Source organism: Pongo abelii, chromosome 17 (assembly GCF_028885655.2).
Source record: "Pongo abelii isolate AG06213 chromosome 17, NHGRI_mPonAbe1-v2.0_pri, whole genome shotgun sequence".
Taxonomy (NCBI): domain Eukaryota; kingdom Metazoa; phylum Chordata; class Mammalia; order Primates; family Hominidae; genus Pongo; species Pongo abelii.
The window spans coordinates 46,164,671-46,179,435 of NC_072002.2; the positions used below are offsets into that span (position 1 = coordinate 46,164,671).

At 38.0% G+C, this 14,765-nt stretch overlaps 1 protein-coding gene across 9 annotated transcripts in view; it reads right to left on the bottom strand.

The window, feature by feature from the left end:
• TRAPPC8 (trafficking protein particle complex subunit 8) overlaps positions 1 to 14,765 on the bottom strand; it is a 121,073-nt gene that overhangs the window by 56,208 nt on the left and 50,100 nt on the right. For all 9 annotated transcript variants that reach the window (XM_054537767.2, XM_054537765.2, XM_063716876.1 and 6 more), the window contains exon 12: positions 11,943 to 12,074. In XM_054537767.2, coding sequence (XP_054393742.2) covers positions 11,943 to 12,074 — 132 coding nt within the window. The remainder of the gene's footprint in view (positions 1 to 11,942; positions 12,075 to 14,765) is intronic.

Genomic DNA, 14,765 nt, shown 5'->3' on the forward strand with positions numbered 1-14,765 from the left:
CAAGTAAACAGGTGGAGAAAGATCAATCACGCAAATGGAAAACAAAAAAGAGCAGGGCTTGTTATTCTTGTTATCAAATAAAATGGACTTTAAACCAACGACAGAAAAAAAAAGACAAGAGTTCAATTCTACAAGAAGATTTAACTAGCCTAAACATATACACACTCAATACCAGAGCATCCAAATTTATAAACAAATACTACTAGACTGAAGAAAAGACAAATAGCCATACAGTAATACTGGGGAACTTCAACACCCCACTGACAACACTAGACAGATCATCGAGGAAGAAAACAAAGGAACTCTGGAATTAAATTGGACTCTTGACCAAATGGACCTAATAGACATCTATGGAACATTCCAACTGACGACCACAGAATATACATTTTTCTTATCTGTGCATGGAACATTCTCTGAAGTTGACCATACACTGGGTCACAAAGCAAGTCTCAAAAAATTTTAAAAAGTCAAAATCATTATCAAGGATCTTCTCAGACCGTAGTGGAATAAAATTAGAAGCCAATACCAGGAAGAACTCTCAAAACCATACGAGTACATGGAAACTAAACAACTTGGTATTGAATGACTTTAGGGTAAACAATGAAATGAAGGCAGAAATTCAAAAAAATTTTGAAACAAATGAACATAGAGACACAACATATCGATACCTCTCGGATACAGCAAAAGCAGTGTGAAGAGGAAAGTTTACAGCACTAAATGCTTACATCAAAAAGACAGATCTCAAATTAATAATGTCACACCTAAAGGAAACAGAAACAAGAACAAACCAAGCCCAAGCTGGCAAAAGAAAAGAAATAAAGATCAGAGCAGATCTTTATTCTTTAAATGAAATTGAGACCAAAGAAATCATACAAAGAATCAACAAAATAAAAAGTTATTTGAAAACACAAACAAAATTGATGAGACTACTAGGCAAGATTCAGCAAGAAAAAGAAGAGATGATTTTAATAAGCACAATCAGATATGACAAAGGTGACATCACAACTGATACCACAGAAATACAAAAGATCCTCAGAGACTACTATGAACCCCTATACACACAAACTAGAAAACCTAGAGGAAATGGGTTAATTCCCAGAATCATACAATCTCCCAAGACTGAACCAGGAAGCAATTCTTGAATAGGTCATTAAGTAGTTACAAAATTCCATCAGTAATTAAAAAAAAAAAATCAACAACCAAATGAAGCCCAAGATCAGCTGGATTCAAAGCCAAATTCTACCATAAGCACAAAGAAGAGCTGATACCAATTTTACTGAAACTACTCAAAAAAAATTTTATATATATATATATATATATATATATATATATATAAAGGAAGAAAGATTCCTCCTTAACTAATATCATCCTGATATCAAAATCTGGGAAGGACATACACACAAAAAGAAAACAAGTCAATACCCATGATGAACACAGATGCAAAAATCATCAATAAAATACTAGCAAACCAAATCCAGCTGGACATCAAAAAGTCAAATTAATTGCAATCCAATGGGTTTTATTCCAGAAATACAAGGATGGTTCAATATTTGCAAATCAATAAATGTTACTCACCACACAAAGAGAATTAAAAACCATACGATCATCTCAATAGATACAGAAAAAGCATTCAATAAAGTCCAAAATCCCTTCATGATAAAAACCCTTAACAAACTAAGCACTGTAAGAAACATACCTAAAAATAATAAGACCCATATATGACAAACTCACAGCCAACATCATATTGAATGGGGAAAAGTTGAAAGCATTCCCCCTAAGAAGTGGAACAAGACAAGGATGTACACTCTGCACTCACACCACTTCTATTCAACATAGTACTAGAAGTCCTAGCCATAGCAATCAGGCAAGAGAAAGAAGAAAAAGCATCCAAATAGGAAAAGAGGAAGTGAAATGATCTTTGTTCAATGATGACAAGATCCTATACCTAGAAAACCTAAAGATTCCTCCTAAAGACAGTAGTCTTTAGGATAAGTGACTTCAGTAGTTTCATGATACAAATTTAATGCACAAAAATCAGTTGTGTTTCTATACAGTAATAAAACTCAAGATGAGAACCAAATAAGAACTCAATCCCATTTACAACTGCCACACACACACAAAATAAAATACCTGGAATACATTTAACCAAGGAGGTAAAAGAGAACCACAAAACACTGATAAAAGAAAGTACAGACACAAACAAACGAACAAAAAAAATCCCATGCTCACAGATAAGGAAAAATCAATATAGTTAAAATAACTATATTGCCCAAAGCAATCTACAGATTCAACAAACTACCTATCAAATAAATAATGTCATTTTCCACAGAATTAGAAAAAACTATTCTAAAATTCATATGGAACCAAAAAAGAGCCTGAGTAGCCAACAAAGTCCTAAGCAAAAACAAAGCCCAAGGCACCACATTCCCCAACTTTAAACAACACTACAAGGCTGTAGTAACCAAAACAGCATAGTACTGGTACAAAAAATAGACACATGAACAATGGAACAGAATACAGAACTCAGAAATAAAGCAGCATACCTGCAACCAAAAGATCTTTAACAAAGTCTGCAAAACTAAGCAATGGGGAAAAGGACTCACTATTCAATAAATGGTGCTGGGATAACTAGGCTAACCATATTCAGAAGAATGAAACTAGACCCCTACCTATTACCATATACAAAAACTTAACTGGAGATGGATTAAAGACTTAAAGATAAGACCTCAAAGTATAAAAAAATCCTAGAAGAAAACCCAGGAAATACCCTTCTGGACATCAGCCTTGGCAAAAAATTTATGAGCAAGTCCTCAAAAGCAATGGCAACAAAAACAAAAATTGACAACTGGTACCTAATTAAACTAAAAAGCTTCTGCACAGCAAAAGAAACTATTAGCAGAATAAATAACCTCCAAAATGTGAGAAAATACTTGCAAACTACACGTCCAACAAAGGACTAATATCCAGAATCTAAAAGTAACTTAAATCAAGAAAAAAACCAAAATAATCCCGTTAAAAAGTGGGCAAAGGACATAAGGTACTTCTCAAAAGATACACAAGCGGCCATGAAAAATATGAAAAAATACTGAACATCACTAATCATTAGAGAAATGTAAATCGAAACAATGAGATACCATCTCATACCAGTTTAGAATGGCTATTTTAAAAGGCTATGGAGAAAAGAGAACAGTTATACACTGTTGGTGGGAATGTAAGTTAGTTCAGCCAGTGTGGAAAGCAATTTGGAGGTTTCTCCAACAGATAAAAGAGAACTACCATTCAACTCAGTAATCCCATTACTAGGTATGTACCCAAAGAAAAGTAAATTGTTCTACCAAAAAGACACCTCTATTCTTATGTTCATCACAGCACTATTCACAGTAGTAAAAACATGGAATCAACCTATGGTGCCCATCAATGGTGGACTGTATAAAGAAAAAGTGGTACATACACACCATGGAATATGACACGGCCATAAAAAAGAATGGTATCATATCCTTTGCAGCAACATGGATGGAGCTAGAGGCCATTATCATAAGTGAAATAAATCAGAAATAGAGAATCAAATAGGCATGCTCTCACTTATAAGTGAGAGCTAAACAATGGGCATGCATGGACATAAAGAGGAAATAATAGACACTGGGCACACCAAAAGGGGAGAAAGAGGAAGGGAAGGAAGTGAGGGTTGAAAAACAATCTACTGGATAATATATTCACTATCTGGGTGATGGGTTAGTTCTCTGAAGCCCAAATCACAGCATTACACAATATACTCATGCAGCAAACCCAGACTTGGACCTCCTGAATTTGTAATTATTTTTATTTTTATTTTTTTCGAGACAGAGTCTCGCTCTGTCACCCAGGTTGGAGTGAAGTGGCACAATCTCGGCCTACTGCAACCTCTGCCTCCTGGGTTCAAGCGATTCTCCTGCCTCAGCCTCCCAAGTAGCTGGGATTACAGGTGCACGCTATCACACCTGGCTAATTTTTGTATTTTTAATAGAGATGGTGTTTCACCATGTTGGCCAGGTTGGTCTCGAACTCCTGAACTCGTGATCCACCCACCTCAGCCTCCCAAAGTGCTGGGATTACAGGCATGAGCCACCGTGCCTGGCCTCTGTAATTATTGTTTTAAAAGAGAGGTACAGCCGGGCGCAGTGGCTCACACCTGTAATCCCAGTACTTTGGGAGGCTAAGGTGGGTGGATCACGGGTTCAGGAGTTTGAGACCAGCCTGGCCAACATGGTGAAACCCCATCTCTATTAAAAATACAAAAATTAGCCAGGCGTGGTAGCGTGCGCCTGTAATCTCAGCCACTTGGGAGGCTGAGGCAGGAGAATCGCTTGAACCCAGGAGACGGAGGTTGAAGTGAGCTGAGATCATGCCACTGCACTCCAGCCTGGGCGACAGAGCAAGAATCCGTCTCAGAAAAAAAAAAAAAAAAGAGAGAGGTACAGACCACCTCTTAGTGCCAGCAGCAGTATGTCTGACAGAAAAGATGACCAAAAAAGAAGGGATGGGAAATTGATGCTGACCGAACACACTATAAAAGTACACCCTGTAGAAAACCAAAAAAGCAGCAAAAACACCAAAGCAGTTATCCAATGTCAGCCACCACAAAAAGAAGACAGACAGTAGGGTGGGTAGCACCCACTGTAACAGCTAGAAGACTTCCCACATCTCTACATCAAAATAAATTTCCAAAGAAAAAGGTCCAAGTTCCAGTTCAGTCAATCACAATTCATGGAGATAGCTTTCCTCCAGATCTGGCTCTGAACTCACCAGTTGGCCATCACTGCCCAACTAATGAAAGAAGTGAACACTGAAGAAGACGCTACATCAAAAGGATCAAATGTTTTCAAAAAAGAAAAGAGGACTGCAAAGTTGAAGGCTGATTTTTAATAACAGGTATCTCAAATAGAGACAAATTAACCAGACAGAAGAAACCCAAAAGTGGTAACAGTTCTAAAAACCTAAAAGTTTTTAGAGCTGCAGTTTAAAAACCAAGAGGAACTCCTGAAACAAGCAAGCACCTGCTTTGTTCAAAGGCAAGAAGTATATGAACTCAGTAATAATAATGACTGTAAAAACCAGTTGGGAGGTCAAGTGTGGTGACTTACACCTGTAATCCGAGCACTTTGGGAGGCTGAGGCAGGTGGATCGCCTGAGGTCAGGAGTTCAAGACCAGCCTGGCCAACATGGTGAAACCCCATCTCTATTAAAAATACAAAAATTAGCTGGGCTTGGTGGCAGACACCTGTAATCCCAGCTACTCGAGAGGCTGAGGCAGGAGAATCGCTTGAACCTGGGAGGCGGAGGTTGCAGTGAGCCAAGATGGAGCCACTTCACTGCAGCCTGGGCAAAAGAGAGAAACTCTGCCAAAAAAACAAAAACAAAAAACAAAACCAGATGGGAGTTTCCAGAGCATTCGCATATGGAGTCATGGATAGAGTTAGAGGCTTTGTTATTATCTTGTAACTAGAAGCTATTTTATGAAATTTAATTTCGATGCGGTCATCCCTCTTTATACCACTGCACTGGCCTGAATGGAAATACCAGCGTGTGCTAAAACTGCATGTGAGCATATAATGAATGTATGTGTATTTATGTGTGTGTATATATTTATGATGTATGCACAGTTTTACACAACTGGTTTGTTCTGTAGTGATACAGTTTGGTATTCTCTTCTTCTGGCTATTGCTGCACCCTATCACAAGCATAAGCAGCTATTTGGCATAAATTACTTATCACTGCCACTCTCTGAACTCAGACAACTTCCATCCTAAAAAATGGGATTTGGTACCAAGTAAAGGCTTTTTTCTTCACTCATCTTTTGTTTCAAAATGTACTAGTTTCCACTGTCCTCCATACGTGCCTTATAGTATTGTCAGAATTGTCTTTGAGGGGTTTTTTTAAAGAAATATTTTCTTGGCTGGGTGTTGTAGCTCATGGTTGCAATCCTAGCACTTTGGGGGGCCAAGGTGGGATGATCTCTTGAAGCCACGAGTTTGAGACCAGTCTGGGCAACACAGTGAGACTCCATTTCTTAAAAGAATTAAGTTTTTTTGTTTTGTTTGTTTGTTTTTTTTGAGATGAGCCTCACTGTGTAGCCCAGGCTGGAGTGCAGTGGCGCAATCTCAGCTCACTGCTGCAAGCTCCGCCTCCCAGGTTCACGCCATTCTCCTGCCTCAGCCTCCCGAGTAGCTGGGACTATAGGCACCCACCACCACGCCCGGCTAACTTTTTTTTTTTGTATTTTTAGTAGAGACGGGGTTTCACTGTGTTAGCCAGGATGGTCTCGATCTCCTGACCTCGTGATCCGCCTGCCTCAGCCTCCCAAAGTGCTGGGATTACAGGTGTGAGCCACCACACCCAGCCAAAATTAAATAAGTTTTTTTAAAAAAGAAATACTTTATTAAGTGATAAATAAAAATAGTCTGCCACTGGACGGCACAAAATGAGAACACAGGATGTCTTCTGTATATTCCTACAAACATACCGAATTTGAATCTCATCATGAAAATAGCAGAGACATGTAACTTGGGACAATCTACAAAAATAATTGGACTGTAACCTTCATGAGTGTTTAAGTCATGAAGTCAAACGATCCTTTGACTAAAAAAGAACAAAACATCCTATGCCCTTTGATAAAGGACATGCATGGGATGACTGTCAAAATCTGAATGGGGTCTGAGGATTACACAGTAGCTCTGTATCAATGCCAATTTTTTTTACTTTGATGGTTATGCTATGGTTATGTAAGGGAAAGTTCTTGTTTCTAGAAAATAAGAAATACGGGCCAGGCACGGTGGCTCACGCCTATAATCCCAGCACTTTGGGAGGCTGAGGTGGGCAGATCACCTGAGGTCAGGAGTTTGAGACCAACCTGGCCAACATGGAGAAACCCTGTCTCTACTAAAAATACAAAAAAAATTAGCCAGGTGTAGGTGGTAATCCCAGCTACTCGGGAGGCTAAGGCGGAAGAATTGCTTGAACCTGGGAGGCGGAGGTTGCAGTGAGCTGAGATCGCACCATTGCACTCCAGCCTGGGCAACAGGAGCAAAACTCCGTCTCAAAAAAAAGAAAAATAAGAAAATAAGAAATATGTCCTAAGGTATTTGAGGATAATACAGCAAGAGATAAACCACTTAACACTCAAATGGCAAAAAGAAAAATTTCTGAACAGTGCTTGCAACTTTTCTATAAACTTGAGATAGTTTCCAAATTATTATTATTATTATTATTATTATTTTGAGATGGAGTTTTGCTCTTGTTGCCCAGGCTGCATTGCAATGGTGCAATCTTGGGTCACCGCAACCTCTACCTCCTGGGTTCAAGTAATTCTCCTGCCTCAGCCTCCCGAGTAACTGGGATTACAGGCATGCGCCACCATGCCTGGCTCATTTTTTTTGTATTTTTAGTAGAGACAGGGTTTCTCCATGTTGGTCAGACTGGTCTCGAACTCCTGACCTCAGGTGATCAGCCCACCTTGGCCTCCCAAAGTGCTGGGATTACAGGTGTGAGCCAATACACCCGGCATGTTTCCAAATTAATTTTTAAGTGATGTTTCTTGGGGGGGGAAAGAAAAAAAAAAAGCAACCCTATTTTAGCATTTAGTAAAGGAACACAGTATTAAAAACTGATAGATATAGAAAAAGAGTTGAATGTGTGTGTCTGTGTGTTCAAGTGGATTTTCGAATGTGTTCAAGTGGATTTTTGAAGATCTTTTTGGAAAAGAAATTTAAATGAGGTAAAAAGGTTTGAGTCAGCTTTTTATAGTAAGAACAGAAAGAAAGGTTGTCTAATCACATACACTCTTCCCCAGCGTTTTTTGTTTTTTTTGTTTTTTACTGACTAAACTTTCATGCCACTTCTTTTTAAAATGCACTTTACTTTCTGATATTCTTAATGAAAAATAATTGAACTATAAACAACTTCTGGGGTGCTGAGTGCAATGGCTCACGCCTGTAATCTCAGTACTTTGGGAGGCTGAGGCGAGTGGATCACGAGGTCAGGAGTTTGAGACCAGCTTGGCCAACATGGTGAAACCACGTCTCTACTAAAAATACAAAAAGTAGCCAGGAGTGGTGGCATGTACCTGTAGTCCCAGCTACTCAGGAGGCCGAGGCAGGAGAATCACTTGAACCTGGGAGGTGGAGGTTGCAGTGAGCCAAGATTGCACCACTGCACTCCAGCCTGGGTGACACACACACACACATACAGACACACTTCTAGGGCAAGATAAACAATTCAGCATGAATTCTCAAATAGAGGACTAAGAGAAACAGCATTACTCTATAACTTCTTCTGTCATTCTCACTCATCCCTACCAATACAACCCTGTTTTGAATTCAAATGTCATGAAAAGGCGGTGCTTGTCATCAAAAAGCTTATCCACCACAATCAAGCTGGCTTCATCCCTAGGATGCAAGGCTGGTTCAACATATGCAAATCAATAAAGGTAATGTATCACATAAACAGAACTAAAGAGAAAAACCACATGATTATCTCAATAGATGCAGAAACATTTTTGATAAAATTCAACATCTCTTCATGTTAAAAACTCTCAATAAACTGGGTATCGAAGGAACATACCTCAAAATAGTAAGAGCTGGCTGGGCGTGGTGACTCACGCCTGTAATCCCAGCACTTTGGGAGGCCAAGGCGGACGGATCACCTGAGGTCAGGAGTTCAAGACCAGCCTGGCCAACGTGGTGAAACCCCATCTCTACTAAAAATACAAAAAATTACCCGGGTGTGATGGCAGGTGCCCGTAACCCCAGCTACTTGGAAGGCTGAGGCAGGACAACTGCTTGAACCCGGAAGGCGGAGGTTGCGGTGAGCTGAGATCACGCCATTGCACTCCAGCCTGGGCAACAGGAACGAAACTCCATCTCAAAAAAAAAAATAGTAAGAGCCATTTACGACAAACCCACAGCCAGTATCATACTGCATGGACAAAAGGTGGAAGTATTCCCCCTGAAAACCAGCACAAGACAAGGATGCCCTCTCTCACCACTGCTATTCAACATAGTATTGGAAGTTCTGGCCAGGGCAATCAAGCAAGAGAAAGAAATAAACTGTATTCAAATATGAAGAGAGGAAGTCAAATTGTCTTTGTCTGCAAATGACACGATCCTATGTCTAGAAAACCCCATTGTCTCAGCCCAAAACCTTCTTAAGCTGATAAGCAACTTCAGCAAAATCTCAGGATACAAAATCAATGTGCAAAAATCACAAGCATTCCTACGCACCAACAACAGACAAGCAGAGAGCCAACCAAAAAGTGGGCAAAGAACATGAACAGACACTTCTCAAAAGAAGACATTTATGTAGCCAAAAAACATGAAAAAAAGAAAGCTCAACATCACTGATCATTAGAGAAATGCAAATCAAAACCACAATGAGACAACATTTCATGGCAGTCAGAATGGTGATTATCAAAAGGTCAAAGCTGGGTGCGGTGGCTCACGCCTGTAATCTCAGCACTTTGGGAGGCCGAGGAAGGTGGACCACCTGAGGTTGGGAATTCAAGACTAGCTTGACTAACATGGAGAAACCTCATCTCTACTAAAAATACAATATTAGCCAGGCGTGGTGATGCATGCCTGTAATCCCAGCTACTCGGGAGGCTGAGGCAGGAGAATTCTGTTTTATGGTACACGTATGTTCACTGCAGCACTATTCACAATAGCAGAGACATGGAATCAACCCAAATGCCCATCAATGATAGACTGAATAAAGAAAACGTGGTACATACATACACACCATGGAATACTATGCAGCCATAAAAAGGAAAGAGATCATGTCCTTTGCAGGGACATGGAGGAAGCTGGAAGCCATCCCAGCAAACTAACACAGGAAGAGAAAACCGAACACTGCATGTTCTCACTTGTAAGTGGGAGCTAAACAATGAGAACACATGGACACAGTCCAACACACACTGGGGCCTGTTGAGGGGTAGGGTGGGGAGAGGGAAAGCATCAGGAAAAAGAGTTAATGAATGCTGGGCTTAATACCTAGGTGATGCGTTGATGGGTGCAGCAAACCACCATGGCACACGTTTACCTATGTAACAAACCTGCACATCCTGCACATGTACACTGGAACTTAAACATTTTTAAAAAACAATAAAAAATTGGTGCTTCTCAGAAACAACTAGGCCTCAGTCAGAATTATATGTGTTCTATGCACCCTAACTTCCAAGGAAGAGACTGTTCTCGACGAACTTCAATTAGATATATATTGTATTGGCTTATCTAGTAGATCTTAATTTATAGTCATATTCTCAGATTTCCACAAACTGGACTGTTTTGTGAAAGAGCTATCTTGGGTTCAGAGTGTACAGAGTGGTCATGGAATAGCAAACCCAGCTACCTTGAATCATTAACTTCACAGGGTTATGTACTACAGTAAGAGATGGTTATGAAGCCAGATAGCAAATGTATCTCAACCTACCACAAAGGTAGGTAGCATTTTTAACTTGTTAAGTATTTCCTAGAAGCAATATGCTCTATAATTTGGGAAGGCAGATACAAGTAGCTGTTTCTAGTTCCAATGACATTACCATTCTCACAAATGAAACCATTCACAAAAGTGGACAAAGATGTAGAAAAATGATGACTTATTTTCAATAGGAGACAATAGACTATTCCTAATGGGACATATATTTTCTTTCAAGCAAAGGAAACCTCCTGCTTAATACATTTTGTCGTTTTTTGAACAGAAACCTTTTAACCAGAGATACACAGTGCTGTAACATGTTTCAGATGCACTTGCATTTACCATTGAAGAAAAGCCATGAAAAGTAGTAATAGTTATTTATTTAAGTTTTTCCCATGTTAGAGCCTGAGAAATTCGAATTCATGGAGTGTATCAATTATTATAAAGACGTTTAATTTTATATTAAGATTTGAAAGGTTTTTTAATGAACATTAAGCAAGTCCACATATTTTCTAACTTTCCACAGGTTCCAAAAACAGAGGAAGGAACCCAATTTTGAAATGTTGGTTTTAAAAAATTACAATATTTTTACATGAAATTGAGAGTAATTTCTGAATATCTTTACTTCTTTGTACCTTTGAAATAATGTACATTGTGTAAAACACTGGGATGCTTTGGTTAGCACAGACTTACAAAAATTAAGGATGTTCATAGTTACATTTCATACTTAGTAAATTCATATTAACTAAATTTTTAAAAGATCCTCATATGCCCCTAATAGATCAAAAGCTCCTTAAGAGGTAAGACCATGTTGACTTTATGGGTGTATGTTCAGCTCCTAGTACAGTCTCTGAAATATAGAGATGGTTTAATGGTTGTTTAATCCAAGTTTCCATTTATATTTATGGTAAATCACCATCTCCCTACTGCTATCCTCAGCCTCCAAGAAAGCTAGCTCTCTCCGACTAATGGTTCTAGGACAACTGGGGCCGGATAAATCTCTCTAAATCAGTAAACATCCCAGCAACTCAACTGCTTCAAGAGACAACAGACAGAAGATGTCTATACATTAAGTATTTAGTCAATAGCATGATAAAGCACTCTGAAACAGAAAAAGCAGGATTTTTTTAAAAAGTACTTTGAAAGAGAACAGAAGATCAGAGCTGAAATAGGGAGAATTCATTACTGCTTGAATGCATACAATCTATCCGGCCTTTCACAAATGTGATTTAGTTTAACCTAACCAAAATTTGGATAAAATTACAAATTTTATAAATAAAAAAACCCCAAGGCTCAGAGAAGTAGCTTGACCAAAGTTGTGAGTAGAAGATCAAAATTTATAGCCAGATTTGTCTAAATCCAAATCTCATGCCCTTACCAATATATTACCTCAGAACAAAATTTAGTTTTTAAGATCCTTTTGAAATAATAAAAATGGACAAACGACACACATTTCTAAAATAAATAGCAACTTTTCATAGTAAAGCAAATGCACTCACCTGCCCTGCTTTACTAAATCGATGGCCTGCCAATATCATATGAAATGCGTATTTTCTAACCATGGGACTTTTCATGTTTATAAAGCAATGTGCTGCCTGTTCCAAAAGAAGTGCACTTCGAAGATCAGAATCCTAGTGAATGTTTAAAAGAGAAAAAGGTTAGTTTCACCAAGTTAAAAGTAAATAGATAACTAGTGGAAAAAACATTTAATTTCTTAATATATAGCATATCCAATGTTTAACTTAAGAGTATATGGGGGCAAAGATCAAGGGGCAAACCAATCTTGATTTTTCCAATAAACACAAAATTCTTTTAAGCTTTGAAAACATCTTCTACCATGAAATACTTAGCTTTTCATAAAAGCCAAACGTCTGGTTATGATATGTGCCATGTACAAAATCTGTGAATAATTGCAATCCTTTCTCAAATGGCAAAAAAGTATGTAAACTACAAATTTAATACAGGTATACCAATAAAAAATAAACCAGAAAACATTTACACCAATCGAATTTCCTCTGAAAATTGACTTGTTAGCATATTTTCATCCACCCAAGAAAACATGTACATAGATTATGAAATATTCTAATCTACTACTTCATTCTCTGTGAAATTTTACTGTATTTAAAGGAATCCTCAACTTTTGCTATAATTCCAGAGGGCCAAATCGACTGCATTTCATTAAAAAGTTCAGAAGGCTTCAAAGATTTTCTTTTCACCTGTTATTATTACATTAATAAAGAATACAACTCAAGTAAGTTTCCACTTCAACTGAACCTTACAGTACAGCACCTACAAAACCACATGCTACATTACGTCACTGCCCTTAAGATAAATCTTTTGACTGAAAGAGTCATCACTTTACAGATAACTGAGAAAGTACTGAAGGTTGCTGATTAAATATCAACAACATTTTCACCAAAACTTTCTCCAGGTTTTTAGCTGTTCTCAAGCTGAACTTACCATGCCCTTCCATGTGTTCTGCTGCCATTATTTTCCCCAGGGAAAGTTGAAAACAGAAAACATTGACTTTAAATGCGATAATTTCAACAAATTATAGTTACATCAAAAGTGTTCACAGACCATTGATTATCATAAACTATCTCTGCGTCAATCATAGAATTATACTAGAGCTGAAACAGACTCGAGGAAATCATCTAGAAAGCATTCAGTAAATGGCAGCTATTATCTATTTCACCCTCCTCCTGACAAAAACTAAATGATTAGATGATTGCTCTAGTAATTAAGATCCAAAAGCTAGTAAGTAAAAAAGTCAGAAATATGTAATTAATGAGTGGTTCTTAAAAACGGGTTTGTGTCAGAAATACTTAGGGGAGCTTGGGAGCCTATTTTATTTTTTAGAAAAATGTTTTCTTTTTAAAAATTATTAATACAAACTGATTTTTTTAAAAAGAATATGTGTTTGAAGAAAAAAGTGAACATCTTTCTTTCCTAGCCCATGCTTCATGTCATTTGCCAGAGTAATTATTCTTTACAGCTTAGTAGTATTGTCATTTGTCACCCCTCCTGTATATGTATGTGCATGTGTTTACATGCCTAATACATATGGATTTTTAAAAATACACATATATTTTGATACATAAGTGGTATTTATATGGAGTACCTTGCTTTTTTCATGTATGTAATGGACATCTTTCTAAGACATCTACATCTATCTCATTTATTTTAAAGCTACACTGTATTCCATTATATAAATGTACCCTAACTTACCAATTGATTGTTTCATATTTTGTTACTACATAAAATGATTTGATAACTATCTTTATAGAAACATTTGAATAATTGTTCAAATATTTTTAATAGAGAAATTTCTGGAAGTAGAACTGTGGAGTTAATGAAAGCTATGCACATACTACTTCAGATTCTAATCAATATAGCCAAACTGCTACAAAAAAAGTAGCAACAATACACACTCCCATCAACAAAGAATAAGAGTATATGTGTTCCACTCTACTCAGCCAAAAATCTTTAAAATTTTTAGCTAATAAAATAAAAATGACACCCAGGAGCTCACACCTGTAATTCCAGAACTTTGGGAGGTGAAGGTGGGGGATCGTCTGAGCCAAAGCGTTCAAGACCAGCCTGGGCAACAAAACGAGACCCCCGTCTCTACAAAAATTAGCTGGGCATGATGGTGAGTGTGGTCCTAGCTACTTGGGAGGCTGAGGCAGGAGAATCACCTGAACCTGGGAGGCTGCGGCTGCAGTGAGCCATGAATGCACCACTGCACTCCAGCCTTGGTGAACAAATGACGCCCTGTCTCAAAATAGGGGAAAAAAAAAAACACAACAGCTTGTTCCTTAACATACATTTCATAGTAGGGCTGTTAATCTTTTCATATGTTTAGGGGATTTTGTAATTTTCCTGTGAATTGCCTGTTTATGCTCTTTTGTGAATGGTTCGTTGCGATTTTCTGCTTTGTAAGAGCCCTTTGTATACTCTTAATATTGGTCCTTTGTGATATATTTTGCAAATAGTATTTTCCAGTTTTGAGATGAAAGAGTTTATTCTTTTGCAGGGAAGCACACTCTTTGCCTTTATAGTGTCCAGATATTACATCAAACTAAGAAATGATGTTATCATTCCACGACTTTAAAAAGTGCTCTCCTAGTATTTGCTTCTAGGGGGGTGTGTGTGTGTGTGTGCGCGTGTGCGCCTGTGTGTGTGTTACTCTGGTTTCATTTTTTATTATAGTTTAATCAAGCCATAATATATTAAAACACAATGAAGAAGCTAAGATTCCAACCCAAACAACTGGTTAGATATCACAATACCATTTTGTGAATAAGTTAGCTTTCTCCACT